The 19,112-nt window shown below is 44.9% G+C and overlaps 2 protein-coding genes across 5 annotated transcripts; both read right to left on the bottom strand.

Moving 5' to 3' along the window:
- Nucleotides 1-2,339: 2,339 nt before the first annotated feature.
- LOC108092495 (protein timeless) lies at nucleotides 2,340-17,226 on the bottom strand. 4 transcript variants are annotated; one of them, XM_017192097.2, is made up of 17 exons: nucleotides 16,958-17,226; nucleotides 15,530-15,726; nucleotides 13,183-13,393; nucleotides 12,069-13,117; nucleotides 11,205-11,764; nucleotides 10,929-11,070; nucleotides 10,842-10,847; nucleotides 10,153-10,661; nucleotides 9,893-10,091; nucleotides 9,706-9,833; nucleotides 9,487-9,640; nucleotides 9,271-9,423; nucleotides 8,757-9,117; nucleotides 8,255-8,507; nucleotides 7,947-8,048; nucleotides 3,808-4,212; nucleotides 2,340-2,888 (listed from the first exon to the last, which is right to left on the bottom strand). In XM_017192097.2, the coding sequence occupies exons 3-17, from the start codon at nucleotides 13,277-13,279 to the stop codon at nucleotides 2,798-2,800; spliced, it is 4,209 nt and encodes a 1,402-aa protein (XP_017047586.1). In that variant the 5' UTR covers nucleotides 13,280-13,393; nucleotides 15,530-15,726; nucleotides 16,958-17,226; the 3' UTR covers nucleotides 2,340-2,797. The 4 variants fall into 4 exon arrangements, with proteins under 4 accessions (XP_017047586.1, XP_017047587.1, XP_017047588.1 ...); XM_017192098.2 differs by having other exon boundaries at nucleotides 16,970-17,226; XM_017192099.1 differs by lacking the exon at nucleotides 16,958-17,226 and adding an exon at nucleotides 16,056-16,129.
- Nucleotides 17,227-17,923: 697 nt separating this feature from the next.
- On the bottom strand, nucleotides 17,924-18,905 carry LOC108092306 (trypsin-1). Its single transcript, XM_017191840.2, has 2 exons — nucleotides 18,628-18,905; nucleotides 17,924-18,572 (listed from the first exon to the last, which is right to left on the bottom strand). Exons 1-2 carry the CDS (start codon nucleotides 18,903-18,905, stop codon nucleotides 18,017-18,019), a joined length of 834 nt encoding a protein of 277 aa, XP_017047329.1. The 3' UTR covers nucleotides 17,924-18,016.
- Nucleotides 18,906-19,112: the final 207 nt, after the last annotated feature.

The following is a 19,112-nucleotide window of genomic DNA, read 5'->3' as shown; positions in this document are numbered from 1 at the left end:
TTGCACTTTGTCTTGACACGACTTTTCGGGCTGCTGCTGCTCTCCTGGCCCTCCCTGAAAACGGCCAAATTCCCCCCGAAATCGTTGCGAGAGGCTGGCCAAATGTTATCTAAATGCCTCACACTTGCCCATTGCATAAACCCCACTCTGCGTTTTCACTCCACATGCCTATGCAAAAATAATATCCGATTGTTCCATTGGTTAAAGATCAAAGTCATTATTGTGTGAGCATCGGGGATGGCCGTTTGTTTTGAAAGAAGTTGGGTAGGGAAAGCAGGGGGTATATTAAATCTAGGAGTGAGTTTGCCCAAATAACATAACAGTATATAGTGTATAGTAAAATAAATATTAAACTAAATCTGTATAAACTTTTTTTAGCAGTCATACAAATTATTCAAACCACTTTTTGTTATCAAGAGGTCTTCCAAGAATGTTGCTCTCTTGAGCACTCAAGTTCCCCCATAAAATCTTCGATTAGGGTATCAAAGCCTCCTCAAAAACATAAGTCGCTTTGTCGTTCCCGTTGACAACTATTCGTGTATGTGGGATAATAGCTTATTGTGGTAGATAAATTATAGCAACCTGTTGGCAACATTGTGGTCAACAACGACTGCCATTGCCATTTCTGAACTTGAACTCAACTTTCAAATGAACAAGTTTCGCGATCGACTGACTTATTGTGCTATTTAATCTGCCGGAGTCTTTGACAATCGCTTCTTTGTGGGGAGCGCTCCTCCTCACTTTCAAATCGGCTCGACCGTCTTCGTTTCCGGTTCGATTTGCATATTGGCCCGGCCTCCCTGGCCATTTAGCACCCTGTCTCAATCCGAATCTAGTTGAGAGACCACCCCGATTAATGGCTTTTCTCACTTCTGGTGCTGACAACTCAATTGACGGGTGACGGCGGCGGGCCGTCAAAGGTGCTTAATGTGGCTCAGACACGCAATCTGCGGGTTCTCTCGAGCTCCTAAAAGTCATCAAAAGTTCCCACCGAACCGAATTCAACTCGGCGAACACTAAAACTAAAACAAAGCCATATAGCAAAGCAAATCTGAAGACGGAGGCGCACGTTTACAGCAAATAAAATTAGCTGCTTGTCTTGGTAATTGCAGTGCCGCTTGCAATTTGGCCAGGAGTCGCAAACCGAGTTGCAGGCGAAGACATTGGCCAAAAAGCCCGTCACCAGCAGATTGCCATGGTAGACTGGGGCAAGACCACGAGTGAGCCATTTGGGGGGAGTATAAAAGCCATAGGTGCCAGTGCTGCCAGCAGACAATTAAGTGAAGTTGGGGGTTCTCCAATAGAATAGGAAATAAAGAAAAATATTCTACAAACTCAGCTGTAAAGAAATTCATATAGATAATATAAAAATATGAAATGAAGGCATAAATTAAAAGCATCTATAAATAACGCTCTTAGTTAATCAAAATCTATTATGGTTAAAATAATGTGGGCAGTAGCAAAACACACTCCATATAAATACCAGGTGCTCTTAGTAAATTATTAGGTTCAGAAATAGTCCATGAAAATATAAAGCATATGCACACCTTCATAAAAAAAACAATCGAATGAGGAAATAAACGAAGCCAAAACGGAACTAACCACGAATATAGTAATCCATTTCCGAACTGGTTCCCAGCCACAGTGAATCACTTACCACCCAAAGCCTCTCGCCATTCTGCGATCTGGCCAAGTCAAGAACTCGTGGCCATCGAGAGTGGACTGTCCTCTTGGCCATGTTGCAATTAACTAGCCAACTAAGCAGCAATTGGCCACAATTATTATTATTATTTCTTGTACGAGTAGTATGCTTATGCTCCGGTGGCCGATTGTTGTGCCCGCCGCATTTTGGTAATTGTTTTAGCCATGTTTTGCCATTTATGTATGGGCCAGACCAAGACCGAATATGTGACTGGCTTTTTTATTTATTGCACTGGGAAAATAATTATTCTAGAATGCAGTCACCAACGCTTACCCTTGATTAAGTTTAGCAGTAAGATAATTGTTTATCTAAGAACGATTTACTTAAAGTATCTTAATAATTGTAAAAGAAAGTGGAAAACAGTTTAAAGATTAATTACCAACAGAGAACGTTATCTACATATTTAGTAGTGTATTCTTGTCTATATTTATTTATTTACTGCAATTGTTTTTGCCAGTGGTTTCGGCTACCGTGCGTGGAGTCTCCCCGGATTTGCCCCCGGATCGGTGGAAACCCCTGACCCCCGGATCGGCCAGATGACCTTAATTCGCTTTGGCCACCGCTCGTTTATCTTGCGGCTCCGCCAATTTGCTGCACATTATTCACATTTGGATTTGCACCCAGTCAGAGACAGAGATTTGTGGCTTTCGGCTACAGGAAAAGCTTTATTTCTGCTAGGCGTAACTTATGGCTAGGGATTACATACAGATGGATTTGGATTCGGATGCGGACGCTCCTCGATCTTACTCGTGTAAATAGATGTATATCTGTGTATATATTTGCACTATTCAACCAGGAACTGCCCATGTGGTAAGTGTACAGAATACAGGTGGAATCTAGGGTTAACTTATGCCTAACTATGGAATAGAGTCTACGGAGCCTCACAGCTGTATGAGCTATATATAGTACGTATATAATGCACTTCTCTTCACCTCTGCTCAGACATTCTCTAACCGTATAATGCACTTTATGCGTAGCTAATTAATCAGGTATTCCTTTGCAGTTGGAGGTCATAAATGTACAATCATTGTGCTGGGTGCAGGTAAGAGCTAGATATGTTTCACCTGGTGGGCCACGGGATTTAGATACAGATCCTCAATGATAGTGGGGCACCCGCTCGAGTCGCTCCTCCTCATCGCTCACATACATTCTGGTCAGGTCGGAGGCTATGGACACATTGTCGCTGCTGCAATGATCACGAGCCAAAAGTCGAAACATGAGCAACACACACATCAAATTACCCGCCCAAATAAAGGCCAAGAACAATTTCCACTGGCCACTGAAGTCGTCGAAAAAAAAATTGAACAAAAACTGAATCGGAGCCGCAAATGGCTGAAACTGAATAATTGCTTGCCATAAATTTATGTGAGACACTGTTCAGCAATGCCCGGCATTCTCCAGCTTTTCCCGCTTCTGCGGACATATTGACAGAATGACGGCCTGCCATTTGCGCAATCTGTCTAATTGTCAATTAGCCAGGTCGAAATCTTGGCTTGGCTTCGGCCTGTCTCGACTCGAGCCTCGCCTCCATCGGCCTGAATTTCATTTTCAAACTCACTCAACTTCCTCAGTCGCCGTCGGGCGAAAAATCTTCCGCAGATTGAATGCCAATAAAAGCCAATAAAAGCAGCCAGCTTAACGTTAAGGAGTTTGGGTCACAAATAAGTTAAATGGGTGGAACAGTTCACCATCCTTAATGTATAACAATTCGTCTTATTTTATGCTCTAAAGCTGGGGCAATTTGCACTGAAGGAGTTTGGGTGACATTTGTATTTATATAATGTAGTTGGTAGAGGGAACTATGCAAGATGCACAGCATCTGTACATATTTCAAAGTAGGTATAACCTCTATTCAAGAAATCTGTTCAAACAATATTTTCTGAATACTATTTAGGCGAAAGCTTCATAAGATATGGAGAATATGTTATGGAAAGAAGGCTCAAAAGAAAATATTGCGTTGAAGAAATCTGTCAAATACTTTCTACTGAGAGAACTGCAAGAACTCAAATTTAAGATAACATAATTCCAGAACTTTTCTTTAACAAAATAAATAAACAATTTGCGAATTCACTGAACTGATCATTCAGCTTCAGTATCGCACTCACTTTAGTTCCTTCTCCTTCTCGTACACAGATGCCACCATGGCACTGTACTCCTGGTCCAGGTTGTTGGCCCTCGAGAAGTGCGATCCGTTGACCTCCAGTCGCTCGAACGAGGACTTCATCGAGGCGTCCACCTCCATGTCGAGTGGGGAGGCGACTCCTCCCCCGCCCGGCGCCCCCGTGCTCATGAGGGCCACCATCGAGAGGGAGGACACGGTGCCCCCGCACCCGGAGCTGCTGCTGTTCTCGTTGTGGCCGCCCATGAAGGAGTTCAGCATGGTGAGGCACCCCAGCCTGGTCGTCGTGGGGTTGGCCCCGCTCATCGAGGGGCTCGCCGCCTGCGAGGTGGCGGCACTCACTGACTTTCCCAATCCATCGTCCTCCGCGATTGTGGATGGGGTTCCATTGCTGAAAGAAAATAAGAAAATAAGGAAAAGGTTAAAGGTTTATATTCTATTATGTATTGTTAAATAATTATAATTATTCAATGAAGATGCAACATTAAAAATCATTTAACATGAAATTGTAAACTACAAATTCCTTTTATAAATGGCATATTTCTTGTTTTATTTTCGAGCCTCCAAATTTATATTTTTTAATCGATTTTTTCTCCACATCCCTTCCCTTTTCAATGCAACCTTACAGATCGTTGCTCAATTAACCCTTTGCTACGCGAGCCCATATATTCTCACACTTTATGGCCATGGTAGCAGTTACTGAATTAAATGACTCAGCGTGACTCTAAGCCTGCTGTAGTTTTTTTCGGCAAGTTGTTTATTTAATAATTAGAATGATTTATGGGGCTGATTGATGTGGTGGCAGCTCCAGTCCGCCGGAGAGCAATGGGTGTCCATGTTTTGACTGCATGTTGCACTTATTGCTCGGCAGCAGCAACAAAGAGCACTGGCAATAATGCAAAATGTTAACAAAATGTAGAAAAGGAAAAAATATATAAATCTGAAGCCAAACCCAAAACAAAGTTGCAGGCAGAGAAGGTCGCCAATTGAAGCTGGGAAACCGAGCAAAAAAACTATATTGTTAGTAGTCTTCTGCCCGATGTTGCTGCTGTTAAGCTTTGTGTTGCTGCTGCACTTGGTGTTGCTGCTGCACTTGGTGTTGCTGCTGCACTTGGTGTTGCTGCTGCACTTGGTGTTGCTGCTGTGCCTGACAGATTGCAGAGTCGAATTCGGCCCACGGGCCACTTGAAAAGTGCAACTCAAGCCGGAGCTGTTGACTTTGGCTTCCTTGTGGGCTGGCCGTTGCATATGCGACTCCCAGCGAGCGAAGGCAAAAAATGAGAAAAATGTCAAATTCAATTTTCGCCAGGCGTCAAAGTAAATTACTTTGGAAAATTGCCTTTTGTCAACGCCCACGCCACCCGGGCAACAAGTAAAAAAAGTGGGTGAAGGCGGCCAAGGAGCGTGCCCACATCTCGTGTTAATTTGCTTAGAGAGTATCTGTGAGATACTTTTACTCCTAAGGTGAAGGGGGAATTGAATGTCTTTTAAGTGTGTAAATTCTTTTATTAAAGTTTCTAATTTATTCAGGATTATATCAGATATCCTACGCTTGTTAGATGACTTCATCCCTAGTGATCTAAGCCAACTATTGAGTCAGCAACTAAGTCTGCTTTTTATGTACTATCCATACCAACAAAAGAACTTGTTTGGTTGCACTCTGGGACTCACGCACTGTTTTTTCAGCTCGGGGATCCCCCGGGGGGCAAAGATCGCGTAACTTTTGACTTTTACTTTCCGCGTAAAGCAAAAAAAACCCAGAAAACAACAGTAACAAACTGTAAAGACCAAACTCGTTTGACAAAGGCAGAGGAACCACAGTGCCTGTGCAGCAAACAATAAATAAAATATCAGCAAGAATACTTCACATGCCTTCGCAGGCAAAAAAATATGCAAATTCGTCCCAAAACTGGTTCAGTTCACTGGAAATTCTCAGGGGGTCGACGACAGCCTCTTCTAAGGATGCAACAGATGTCAAGCAATTGTAAGCCAAAAAGCTAAATGTCAACAGCACTCGATGTGATTAATGGCTGTTTTTGCGGCCCAGCTTGGATTTCAAATTACCCAAAACAATGGGCAATTATTCAGGCGGTTTATTAAAAGTTAATTCGGTGTAATCGCTTTGATTTCGCCCTGCCAGCCTAATGAATTGATTGACTCCGAGCAGCTGGCTCGCCAGCGAGATTATCTGGCTTACTTATGCGACAAAGACAATTTATGCAGCAGGGTGCGAGTGTAGCCACTGTCCTCCATCCAGTTCGCGTATCCATCAGATACAACTGCCCGACATTCATAGGCTCTGTCTCAGCTGCGCGTGCTAATCGCGATGACTTCATTTCGTGTCGCTCTTGATGTTGCTGCTGTCGCCGTTGTTGCTGCTTGTTGCTGTTGCTGTTGCAGTTGTTGCTGCTGCAGTTGTTGCTGCTGGTTTCTGTTGCTGCTGTTCATGTTGCTGCTGGGTTTTTGCGCCTGCTGCTCGATCGACGACAGAGGTCAGGCCAATGTATCTCGTGGTTAGCATTGATCGCTCGCTTGTGGCGAACATGCCAAACTTGTCGAAGGTGTAAATGATTCTTAGAAAAAATTGCAGGTCAACTGAGGGAGTGGAAAGTCGGGGTATTGCCAAGGGAAGTTCGGTTCCACCAACAGCATACCAATTTTTATTTATCCATCTAGTGTCACATTTTTAATAAATCTAGTTCTTATCCGGATTTTTAGAACAAGAAATCCGTATTTTTGGAAAAAAAATGTGATGATACCACCCCTTAAAAATTTGTAGAAAAATTCATTTTTTTATGTTTGCCAAAAATTGGAATGTATTGTTAACTCGGCTTATTACCTGTTCAAAATTGTGCGAATTTTGACTGTGGGACCTTTTTCGGCCAAGATACAAAAAAATACGATAAAAACTCGTTAACAAATGCTCATTTTTGTAGGTGTAATGTAAACATCCTAAATTAACGTAAACACAAACATCGTTTCTTTGAAAACAAATAAATCTCCAATTTAATCTTGATTAGGCTTCTGAAACTTGAGATCTAAAGAAATAACAATGTTCAAATAAAGTCCGAATTAAATCGCTGCCTAAACGATCAAAGAAGCCTCGGCTTATTGAATTATTCGATATTTGCAATCCCAATTAAATTTGTTTGCGTTCTTCCAGCTTAATTCGAGATTAAAAGCCAGTAATGGCCAGATATCAATCATGTTTAACTAGTTTCAATGCCCAAATTAAACGCAGCCCCACCCTTTCTGAACTCATTCCCAGGCGCTCCGGCGTTTCAGAATAGCGAGCATACTCTGCGTTATCCTATAATCGGCGAGTCCGTCTATTTATCGCGGATCTAAGAGTTTTGGCTTTGGTGTAACAACAAAATGCCGTACAAAGAGTCATAAACCCAAATGCAAGAGCCGTTCAACATGAGCAGCAGCCGTCGCAATCGGAATCGCAAAATTGCAGGAGCAATGAAACCAGCGGGCTGGGTGATCGTGTGGGGTCTTGGGACAGAAGTACGGGTAATACGGACACACATGGCCAAAGCGGATGGGATACCCACTCTATATGCATCTAGATATATAGTCGAGCACTGACAAAAATCTAGGATACTTTATCCTCGAAAGTGCCTTGAAGGTAAAGTGAGGATTACCACTTAATATATTTTTAATAGGTGTGTTTATCCTTGGATCAATGATTTATTATATTTAAAGTTCTTCCATGGAAATCTGAATTTTTTAAGTGCACTCAGTTCTAGCTAGTCGACAGACACAATGGCCAAAACGGAGCTGACATTTGGTGCGCAACTGGCGACAACGACTGTCAACACAGGAAAGTAAATGTACGAGGGGCCGCAAAGTTCATAAATCGGGGTCTAGACTCTTGCCTGTAGAGCTCTTGGCCAGCAAGCCTCAGACTTCGGTTGGCAGAGAGAGCGTCGCGTCGTGTTAACAATATGTTCGCTGTTCGGAGAGTCTTAACGGCTGCCGTGTGCCATAAATCTGAAGATTTTCGGCATTGTCTTCGCTTAGGTTGGGCTAGGTCGCGCGACTTAAGTCTGGATATGGTTATGGATGTGGATATGGCTGTGGATATGGCTGTGGATGTGGATGTGGATAAAGTGCACTTACCAATCGCTGGGATCGCCAGACGGACCGGAGCGCTGATTGCATTTGCTGCGCATAACCAACTGCAGCCAGTTGGGAACTGGGGGCGTGGGATCGGGTGTATATCTATCGGATAAAGATAAAACCAAAGGGAAATTAGCAAGTGTAAAAGAGAGTTCTATGGGGAAAAGTATCAAAAATGTTAAGGCTTTCGTTTGAATAATTAAACATTATCTTTTAAGATTATTAAACTTCTCATTTATATAAAATTTTTGGGAAGCCTTGAACATTTTATATATTTTAATAATCGATTGTTAATCTGTAGTTCCCACCTGATGATCGAGTTGCAGTGCTTGGTCTTGGGCACCGCGAAGATCTCGCTGGGCGAGGGCGTGGAGGCCATGGCGTGGGCCCGCTCCACGGCGGCGTCCACCTCGGGGATGAGGGCCAGCTCCTCCGGCTCGGCCAGGTCCACGTCCAGGCTGCTCACCGAGCTGAGCGAGTTGCGGGGTCCGGTGAGGTGGTAGCGGGCGGGACTCGCCGCGGTGGCATCCTCCAGCTCGCTGGGGTCGAACTTGAGGACGACTATAAGAGCCCAGAAGGAGGAGAAGGAGAGAGGCACACAGCATATCGAGATACACCGACGGAAGCACAATGAGAATGGGAATGGATGGAGACACGGGATCGGGTTCGAATTCGAGTGCGGGCGAGATTCCCATGATCAAAATTTCACACAGAGAGAGAGCAAAAATTGTTGATAACGGTATACACATCACCTTTGCAACATGACAGGATGTTTTTTTTTTTTTCGTTTGTGGGATGAGTTCAACTCACGTTTGTCCAGCGGTCCCAGCTTCTTGGCCAGTCCGTACATCGTCTCCGGGGTCCAGTAGTCGGGGATCCTGGCGAAGATCGAGCCCGCGTCCGCCGGCAGCTGGATGCCCAGCTTGTGGAGCAGCAGCACGAAGGGCTGGTAGAGCATCGTCGTCGACTGCTCGTTGTTCCACTGCACCACCGGGATGGACTTCTGCTTGCAGATGCAGTGGTACGCCACCGGCTCCATGATGTGGTCCCCCTCGGGCAGCTTCAGCCCGCTCCGCAGGGTCAGCTTCACGAAGCAGCACTCGATCAGGATGCGCTGCAGCCACACCAGGTGCTGCGACTTGTGCTCCTTGATGATCAGGTCGAGCAGGATCTGAAACGTTACGAAAAATATATATGGTTAAAGCATAAAATATAATATGTATTTAACAGAGTATTTAATTTGATCGTTTTAAATGTTTCTTCCTTTCTAATATTTTGTTTTGAATGCAAATGTTTCTATATATATTATATCAACTTATCCCACCTGCACATCATCTGAGGGCTTTCCATAGGCACACTCCTTAATCTCGATTCCGGACTCTGTGGTTCCGGAAGTGGGCGTGGTCAGCAAAGTTCTCTGGTACTCGGCGTCCTCGAATTTCATCAAGTCATCGTACTCCAACAAGGTGATAATGTCCTACAAGAAATATTAAACTAGTTTAATATTCTTTTAATAAAATAAATATATGTAAATCCTTACCTGTTGCAAGAGTTGTTGGATAATGGAGATCCGAGTCTTAAGCTTGTTGCCATTGTTGCTGAAGAGCTTAACTATTTTCCCCACAATATCGTTGTTTTTCTTGCTCTGTACATAATACCAATACAGGGTATCCATTTCCTCCTGCGACCAAGAGCTAGAAGGATAGAGAATATATTAAAATATATAGAGTATGAAGTATTATTAGTTTTTAATACTTACCAAACGGTGTGCTCCTGATTGTGTTCTTTGGTCATTTCAGTCAACGAAGTTGTGGGAATTGTGAGCGGAGACTTCGGAGGAGTGTTCATGAACTTGTGGATGACATACTCGATGAGATCAGACCAGTCCTGCAATAAATAATAAAAAATAATCCTACTGAAGAAGTAATTTGCATGTTATAACGTACATCACACAGCTCGTAGTCCGCCTCCCAAATTCTGGAGTAGGTCTTCAGGATAATTGGCTGAAATAAAACGCCAATCTGACCCAGTTCCCCGCCTATGTGATGCATCATGGTGAAGATGCAGTCGTTGACGAACTCTCCGTTGTTGCTGAAGTCCTCCAGCAGGATGCCGTAGTAGTGCATTACCTCCAGGGTAGCAAACCTATAAACAAAATACTAATTTAGCACTTTCAAATGAAATATTTATTAGTGATAAGCCTTACTGGGTTATGTGCTCCGACAGGCGTATCGATTTGCATCCTCCCAGCTTGGCCGAACTGTCCAGGATCAGGAGGAGTATGTGGTTGGTGACCACCAGGTCCTGCAGGTACTGCTTGGAGTGGATGCTGGGGTTGAACCGCCGCAGGAGGAGCACGAAGAGGCACCGCAGGTCGGACATCTCGCTGATCTGCAGCTGGAGCTGCCTCAGGTGGGCGCGATCGTCCTCGTTCAGGTGGGTCACCTTGTTGTAGGTGTCGATGGCCTGCAGGAACTCCCGGATGGCCGTCACCACCAGGTGCATCCGGCGCAGGTAGGGCTTCAGGTCGCTCCCCTCCTGGCGCGCGTTCAGCTCCAGCTGCTCGCAGAGGGTCACTCCCTCGTAGGTCAGGTAGCTCAGCACGTCGTAGGTGAGGATCGTGTCTATGTGCTCCATGTCCAGCTCCAGCTGGGCGGCGAACTTCAGGAAATACGTCACCAGCCAGAAGAAGTGCGACGTATCAATTGGAACCTTCTGTTGGGAATGGTATGAAATATGATATTAAATTACAGAATAACCAAACGGGAAAGGGATTTTAAGGTTTTCCCGGAAGGGTGGGATATATAGATTTAATTAAAAATAAAAAGAAAGTTTCAATAGCAATAACAATAACAAAATCATAACAGCAACCTCATATTAAACAAAACAAATCACCTTGTTCTGCCCCATTTCGTTATAATTTGTTAGTTAAGTAAGATATCATTAGAGAATCTTATATGATCTATGGGTTTTTAAACTTACCGCATTGGAAAGGAGTTGCATGTGGAGCTCCTCCACCAGATAGTTGTACCCCTTGAGCAGGAAGTCCACGGTGAACTCTTTGAGCAGATTGGAGATGTCGTCATCGGTGGGCGTGTGTTGGACTAAACCCTTCATGTTGATGCTGTGGATTCAAGATAAAAATATTGCGAGTTTCACTAAGAGATAACAATAATAATAATAATGATGATGATGATATAATTATAATTATTATTATCATCATTATTACCATTATTAATATCTCTAAGTGAAACTCACAGGCTGCTCTTGCTGCGCTTGACCAGCTTCTTGCGGCGCAGCTCCTTCTTGTCCATGGGTGACATAATGGTGCGTGGCTTGTTCCTCGGTTTCGTGTTACAGGGTGGCTTCTGGTGCTGCGGCTTGCCCTGCGGCCCGTCGTCGTCATTGCTGGAGGTGGAGATGGACTCCTGGTTCTCGACCTGCGTGCCGTAACCGCAATCCGATAGCTCCGACTGCGAGGAGGGGCACTCGCGCTTCTGCGGGCAGCACTTGCCCTTCGTCAGCTGGAGCTGGCCGGCGTGCGGCGACTTCTGGCCGAGCTTCACCGCCGACACGTGGGCCGCGTAGGAGGAGGACTCGTTGAACTGGTGCATCTGTGCCTGTGCCAAGGTGGATGCCCTCAGGGGGAGGGGATGCGGGGGTTTGAACGGCTCGTTGCCGTTGCCCAGGCAGCCAGTCGGACTGGAAATGGGGAGTGTTGTGGTAGTGTTGTTGACCGTGTCAGCTGGTTGTTGGGTCAGGTTCAGCGGCTCCGAGGGGGTGCTCATTCGCAGATACTCCTCGTCCTCCGCCTCGTCCTGGAAAGGTTAACGAATTGGAAAATTTTAATACAATTTGAAGAAACAATAAGATAGCTTACAAGAATATTATAGTTTAAAATCCAATTAAAGGCTTTCTTATGGAATTAAAAAGAACACTTGTAAGGGATACTTTTCGGAACTTAATATTATCTTATTTAATTAAATTTTGTTGGTAAATTTCTAAAATGGCATGATTTCCTGTAACTAAATAAACAATCTGTTTTTGCACTTTAATCTTTTGTTTTTACTCTGCGTAGCTCTTCTTATTAATTTAATCTCAGAAGTTATCAAATTATCTCACCTCGTTTTCATCCTCGTCGTCGTCCTGGCTGCGCGGCTGGTCCTCGTAGTCGCCGTCGTCCATGGACTCCCCGGCGGGCTGCGACTGCTCCGGGGATCCCGGAAGCTCGCTCTCGTTGCCCGTCATGTCGGAGGCCTCCTCGGAGCCGTCGGGCTTGTCGGCCGGGACGCGGGCCATGGCGTTCTGGTACTCCTGGCCCTTGCGGCTCACCTCCTGCAGGGTGGCCTCGGTGCCCTCCCGCTTGCTGCCCATGCCGCCACCCATGCCACGTCCATTGCTGCCGTTGTCGGAGGAGTCGGAGGTGGGGTCGGAGGTCAGCATGGGGCTGGAGTCGCCGCTGCCCTGCTTCGGAGGCGAGGTGTTGCTCTCGTTGTCCTCGGAGCTCTCGGAGAGGGAGGCCTCGAACCAGAGGTTGAGCAGCTTCTGCAGGGTGCTCACGTGCTGGTCCTTGTAGATGAGGGCGATGAGCTGGACTATGGTGACGCCCCAGAAGGCTCGCTGGGGGCAGGTCATGAGGTAGAGCAGCAGCTTGTCGATGCTCTGGATGAAGAGGTTCCACAGGATGGTGTTCTGCATGGAGATGCCGTGCGGCATCGACTGCATCATGGGCATCACGCCGTGCGAGTGCGTCTCCGGGATGTGCAGGATGTTGCGCAGCAGCAGCAGGCAGTTGTTGATCTGGTCGCACTTGTGCGGCGACAGCTTCGAGTCCGACTCGAGGATGTGCTTCATGTACTCCACCACGCTCTTGGTGCTCCGCGCCTCGGTGAAGGCCTCCTTGCTCGTGTAGAGCAGCTTGTTCAGCTCGAAGATCGTGTGCCGGCCCACGTCCGTGCGGTACATCACGTCCACGGAGAAGAGGCACTCCACCGGCACCGTCAGGTTGACCAGGATGCGGATCACCGACTCCAGCACCGCGTCGTCCTTCGCGTTCTCCAGCAGCGGGATCAGCGAGGACCTCACGTTCTGCCCGAACCCAATGGCCCGGCGGAAGGTGCGCAGTGTCTGGTCCTCGTAGGTAAGCTTGTAGTTGATCTCCTCCAGAATGGCTGCAATTTAAATCGAGTTAAGTATGAAAGGATCTCTTTAGAGCATCTCTGGTGAAGACACTCACCCAAGGCATTGGGGTTGACCACGTAGGTGTCACCCTCCAGGCATCCCAGCGAGGAGAACGCGCTGTACAACTGCGGCGTTGCTAGTAACCAGTCCATCTCAGATTTCACTTTATATAGTTTTGATTGTTCCAAATGTGATGTTCGAGCTGTCTCTCCGCGCTCATTGTCGACTTAAAACATGAAGATTCCCCTTAGGATTACACGCAGAAACTGTAAATAAACAAAGAGTTTATTATCAACATTTATAATATATTTATTAATATTTAAATATATATATATATATAAACAAATTTATAAACATCATTATTTGGTCCGTTCACCAATTAAATAGTTTTTATAAATATGGAACAAGGACTACAGGATTTTTTTAATCAGTTGTATTTTGTTAGGTCGTTTTCGCTAGTTTATTGTTTATTGACAAACATCACAATATTAAACTTAATTTTTATAAAGTTTATTTAAACCATTAAACTGTGTTACAATTATAGCTAAAATTAACCAAAAGATCGCTTAAAATAGGTAAAGGTCGCTCGCACTTTATCCCAATAATAGAAGACCCCAACCCTTTGTTGCTCAAAAATAGTTTAGCCCGCTCATTAATTGTAAGCCAGCACATTGCACAACCGACCGTCCGACACATCCGCGCGTCTATAAATATTTGCATTCGCAAACAAAATCGGAGTCCGAGCCTGACTTCCCGACACTCGGACATTCAGACATTCAAACATTCAGACATGTGACCGCCAAGGGCGCAGTCAATGCAATGTGCTGCAACTGCTGCAAACTTGGGGGTGAGATGCCCCCCGATTCCGGCGAAATATAGTACACGTGTGCGGACACCCGTCGCGAATCGAATTGGGGAATACGCCTACCAGACGAGCCCCAAAATTCCCAGAAGTCACAATTGAGGGGGCAGTAAATAAGTAAATAAGTGGGCCAAGGGGCCATTGCCACCATGGTTGCCCGAAGAGGGGGCAACCCAACCTTCGCCCATCACGTAACCAGGTAAATCCCCAACAAGCGACTGCGGCACAAGGTGGCCGCATGTGACTCACTTCCAGACTTTCGGACTGATTGTGTAAACCACACAGCTGGAGGGCAAAGCCAGTGGATCCGGAGCAACAAAGGCTGCTGGAGGAGCTTTCCGTAGGGACAATACACCTTGTATTGTTCGGAGGCCCCGTGGCGATATTTATAGAGCCTGAATCGGGATGCAGAATGGCGCAGCAGCTCCTGCTTTTGCGCGGCTTCCGGATTGCCGACTTTAAATGCTTCGCCGCCGATTTTCCAGCTTACAATGAAACTATATTTGTCAACAAAGACGGATGCAATTGAGCTGCACTAAAGTTTTGTTGCGCTCTTTTAGGCAAACACGTTAAATGGCACGTTGAGTGGCCAAGAGACCGGAAAGCCAGATATGCGAACTTTTTAAATAATACAATACAATCAAACAATTTTATAAGGTCCGACAATTAAACAAAAAATATAAAAGTTGTACAAAAATACAATGTAAACAAATTATTCAATACATCAAAATTCGAGATTCCCAAATACAATTCACAATTAAATCACTTTCAGCATAATTTAATATGACCTAAAGAAAAAAAAACACCTCTTTTGGCCGTCTATATCTGATGCATGTCCAGCAACCCCAATTCGATTTCCGCTGACTGGTTATGAAATCAAAGAAAATCTTACATAAAACGCAAGGCGAGAACTAGAAAATGATATGCGCATTGAAATCTGGAGTCGAGCACTTTTCGCGGAGAGCGAGTGCATTTTTCATTCTTTCGCAAAAGGGAAATTCATTGAGGCGAAATCGAATTTGCATTTGAAACGGAACGCAGAGATGGAGCAAAAATAAATATTTAAAAACTGAATTTGCAATGCCAATAAATGCGGGTTCTGAGGGTCGTTAAAGTCCTAGGTAAACTGGTTGGTGGGCGAAAATACCCTAAACATTTGGGTCCTGCAATGAAATCTGTCAGCGGCAGATTCCCGGAATTGTTTGGATTTTCTGAGTTTGACAGAAAATCTGAAGAAGGCCAAGCCCCTTTTTTGCCAGCTCATTGAGTGCAGTTTACATAAGTGCTGTCAAAGGAAGTTAATACTGAAAGCCTTGATTGTATTAAATTTCTTAAAGAATTTTTGATCGACATACATTCTTGTGATGTCGAGCTCAAAAGTTTAAGTTTGGCGCCCTATAAAAGCTGTTTTTGCGTTTAGCTTTTTTAAGGGTCTAATTTTTAAAGGGGTCACGCCAAATAGAACTGCAATCGGTCGCCTCTTATCACTAGAATAGATACTAGTAACAGATAATAGATAATATCCGTTTCATTTTCTTACCGATTTAGGGAATTTTCTCTGTCGCTTCCAATTTAAGTTTATTTTTGCACTGTGATGCAAAACTAGCTTGAATGCAGGTTTTACTGACTATTCAAAATTGTTTTGTAAGCTCTTTTATGCACTTGTTGGGTTTCTTTGCAGACTAGATTTAGTTCTAGTTTTTCCCAATATTGAAATAAGTTTTGTTAAATATTTATCTGAAATTAAGAGGAAACCTTTAGCACTCATAAAGATTTGAGGAGATGCACAGCTTTATTGCACACAAATAGACTTTGCTTTTATATATACACTGCACAAATATCACTTTTAATACTTTTGTTGCATGTTGTTGCTTACGTAAAATACAATAACAACTTGAACAATAACAACAATTATTTTGCACTTTTTCTCTGAGAGACGGAGCACTCTCTCAAATACTATATATTAGCACTTTTATAGAATTTTTTACTGCTTGCGAAGTTTTGCAGTTTATATATTTTTTTGACAATAACTTGATTGTAAACAAACTATATTTAATATTATATACATGAATTTGTGGTTTAGGTTTGTTTGCTTTGGTGATGTTTATTTTTGAGATTTGTTTTGAAGTTATCTTTGAGCCGCTCAACGAACCGCTTACTTTGGACGCACAAAGCTGAATGCGATCTGGCTTTTGGCCGCCGAGCGTAGTCATATAAGAAATGCAACTCACAGATACACACACTGAGCCAAACAGCCACCCACACAGGGCCAACGTGCCGCTGCCGGCGCTTGTGTGCGTGAGAGCGGCGAGCCGAGAGCTTTCGCCGCGTTGCTCCGTCCCTGTCGCACCCGCTGTCGAGTGACAGGGAAGCTCGGCTCACGTGTAGCGGCAACGTGCCGCACGTTTATTTGCCAACCGCCGTCGGCGAGTGTTCGATAACCATGAATAACCAGCGGCGGAAAATACGGAGAACTCTCTGGGAACAAAAGCAACAGTCAGAGCCATCAGTGCACTGGCAAAAATTCACAACAATTTAGAAAAAAATTTAAATGTAATTAAAGGATGATTTATTTGAATCATTTATGCTTTGGTGATAATAATAAAATCTCATCAAATGAATTTTATTTGGAAAATATTTTAAACCAATTTAATTGATTTTATAAGAAAGACTAGAAATATTTTATATTGTACGTCACTTTTATATGTTTCTCTTTTGTAAATGGACTCTTGAGCTCTCGAGCAACGAAACTTTTTTCAGTGCAGCGTTAAACGCTTTTACCCAGCTGAAATTCGCCTTCAATCAACTCGGGCGTAGGCCTCGTCAGGGTGACTTTACTCGGCTCTGAGTGTTGCTGATCTGTTGAATAATCCTTTGGGAACGAAATCAACAGTTGGTTGCAGGCACGGGCACACGCGGCGTATACGCATCATACTCATTGCGCACACACACTGAATGGCACATATACCTATGTATTTACTTGGCGGATTTCTCGGAGGCGCGAGACAAGGCACGTCGTCACCAAATCGCGGTGGAAACTCAACTGAAAACGGTGGTTTGGGGCCAACTGTTGCTCAGTCTGAGTCGTTTAGAATGAATCGCTGCACTTTCGAGTTACAGAGCCACTTGCACACAATAAACGTTATTTGACTTGGTCAGAATGTTATTCAACACATTTTTGAGTGCCACACTATCAAATTTCTTTGGGGCTTAACACGGGTATTGTAATTTTACCTTTTGTAATGAGTTGTACGTATTAAATATTTAAGAAAGTGTGAAAAATTTCAACAGTAAAATATATAAGCTAGAAATGTATATTGTTGGTTAGCGTCTAAGGCTATTAGGAATGATTTTGTGTTTATTGGGAGTTGTAAAAAACATTTTTAGTGCTTGTTAATGCTGCGTTCACTTGCTCAATGTAAGTGCACATTTGCATTTGAATTATGCAACTTCCGATGTTAATATTTCCCAGCTAATTTATCACAAAGCACACATAATATAGGGGAGTTCAGTCAACAGACAAATAATCCGCACCAACTGATTGCCTTTGGAATTGTTCATGCTGCATACAAAGTCGTCCCGACGTATACGCAATTACCCACATTACGTATACGCCACATGTAACACATGAACGGAGCCCAGCCACAGCGATAGCCTGATATAATGGAAGGCGAAACAATTAAGATTGGCCGCCTCCACCAGCCAAAGGTCGCAGGACTCGTGCCGCCACTGTCATCCTTTAACGTGGCCAACAGACTCATTTCGCACAACGCGACATGCGCCGGCAAAGTGTGCGAAAAGAAGGGGAGTCGCGTGTCTGGCAAGTTGGCTGCGTGCTGGCAACGTGTGCGAAACTTTCGTTTCTAACGGCGCATTACGGAATGAATTACCCGGAGTTACTGACAGCAATTAGAAGGTTAATAAGCCCTACGCTTCTTAATGGAAGGTCGAAGAAAAAGGTTCGTTCTTTATTTTATAATTAACTGCAAGCCACTCAACAAAAGTTCTATTCGTTGGATTCACTTATTCAAACACCACTATGCTCCTTGATCCAATCCCGAGCGAAGCTCACTCGGGAGTAGACACCCGGATATTCTGGCTTGGCGCAGCCGTAGCCCCAGCTGACCACGCCCACCAGCTCCCCGGATTCGCTGACCATCGGACCGCCAGAGTCCCCTTGGCAGGCGTCCTTGCCGCCCTCCAGAAAGCCGGCGCAGATCATCCGCTCGGTGACGCCGCCGTACTGCTTGTACTTCTCGCTGCACAGCTCCTGGTTGACCAGCGGCACCTCCACCTGGCGCAGCCACTCCCTGGACTCCAGCAGGTTCTGGGTGTTGCCCCAGCCACTCACGAAGCAGGTCTCCCCGTCCATGAACTTCATCTGCGACTCGGGCAGCTTGATGGCCTTCTTCGTCTCGTCGAACTTGATGGGATGCGCCAGCTGGAGCAGGGAAAAGTCGTAGTCCACGTTGGTGTAGTTGAACTGGGAGTGCTGGACGATCTTCTGGACGCGGAGCAGTTCGCCACTGCGAGCAAATTCACTGGTGCCCAGACGAATTTTCAATCGATCCGCTGTTTTGCCACTTTAAATTCGAAACATGAGATTTTAGCTTGGATTGGATTGAATTTTTAGCTTACTAAGTGCAGTGGGCGGCGGTCAATATCCACTCCTCCGAAATCAATGATCCTCCGCAGATATGGGAAGATGTCTGAAGCGAAACCTGATGTGGAGCATCCGTGATGTTAATGCGATGTCCACCAACTATACGACCATCCAAGCGAGGGGACGATTTCCAGGGGTTCTCGAGTATATCCTTCAGCGAACGCTGCCTTTTAATAGGCTGAGGTATCAAACAAACTCCTGCGAAAACCAGCAAGCTGCACTGCAGCAACAGAAACAAGCGAAGGGCCAGCATGTTACTCAACTAAACATCGAATTGTACTTTGGCTAGGAGCATAGCACTACCTTTATAGGTGTTCTCGTTCTTCTTTCTTTGGATTAGTGATAGCCACCCACGGGGCAGAAGACCCGCTGAGAAACCACTGTTCAGATTATCTGCTCACCGGCACACTTAGCACGCCAAAGACATCTATGATAGGGTGACTTCGGCTGCGCCCTCACT

The sequence above is a fragment of the Drosophila ficusphila genome, unplaced genomic scaffold (genome assembly GCF_018152265.1).
Source record: "Drosophila ficusphila isolate 14025-0441.05 unplaced genomic scaffold, ASM1815226v1 contig_412, whole genome shotgun sequence".
NCBI classification, from domain to species: Eukaryota; Metazoa; Arthropoda; class Insecta; order Diptera; family Drosophilidae; genus Drosophila; species Drosophila ficusphila.
Note: the sequence above shows the minus strand (reverse complement) of the source record. Positions and strands in the feature narration are given on the sequence as shown.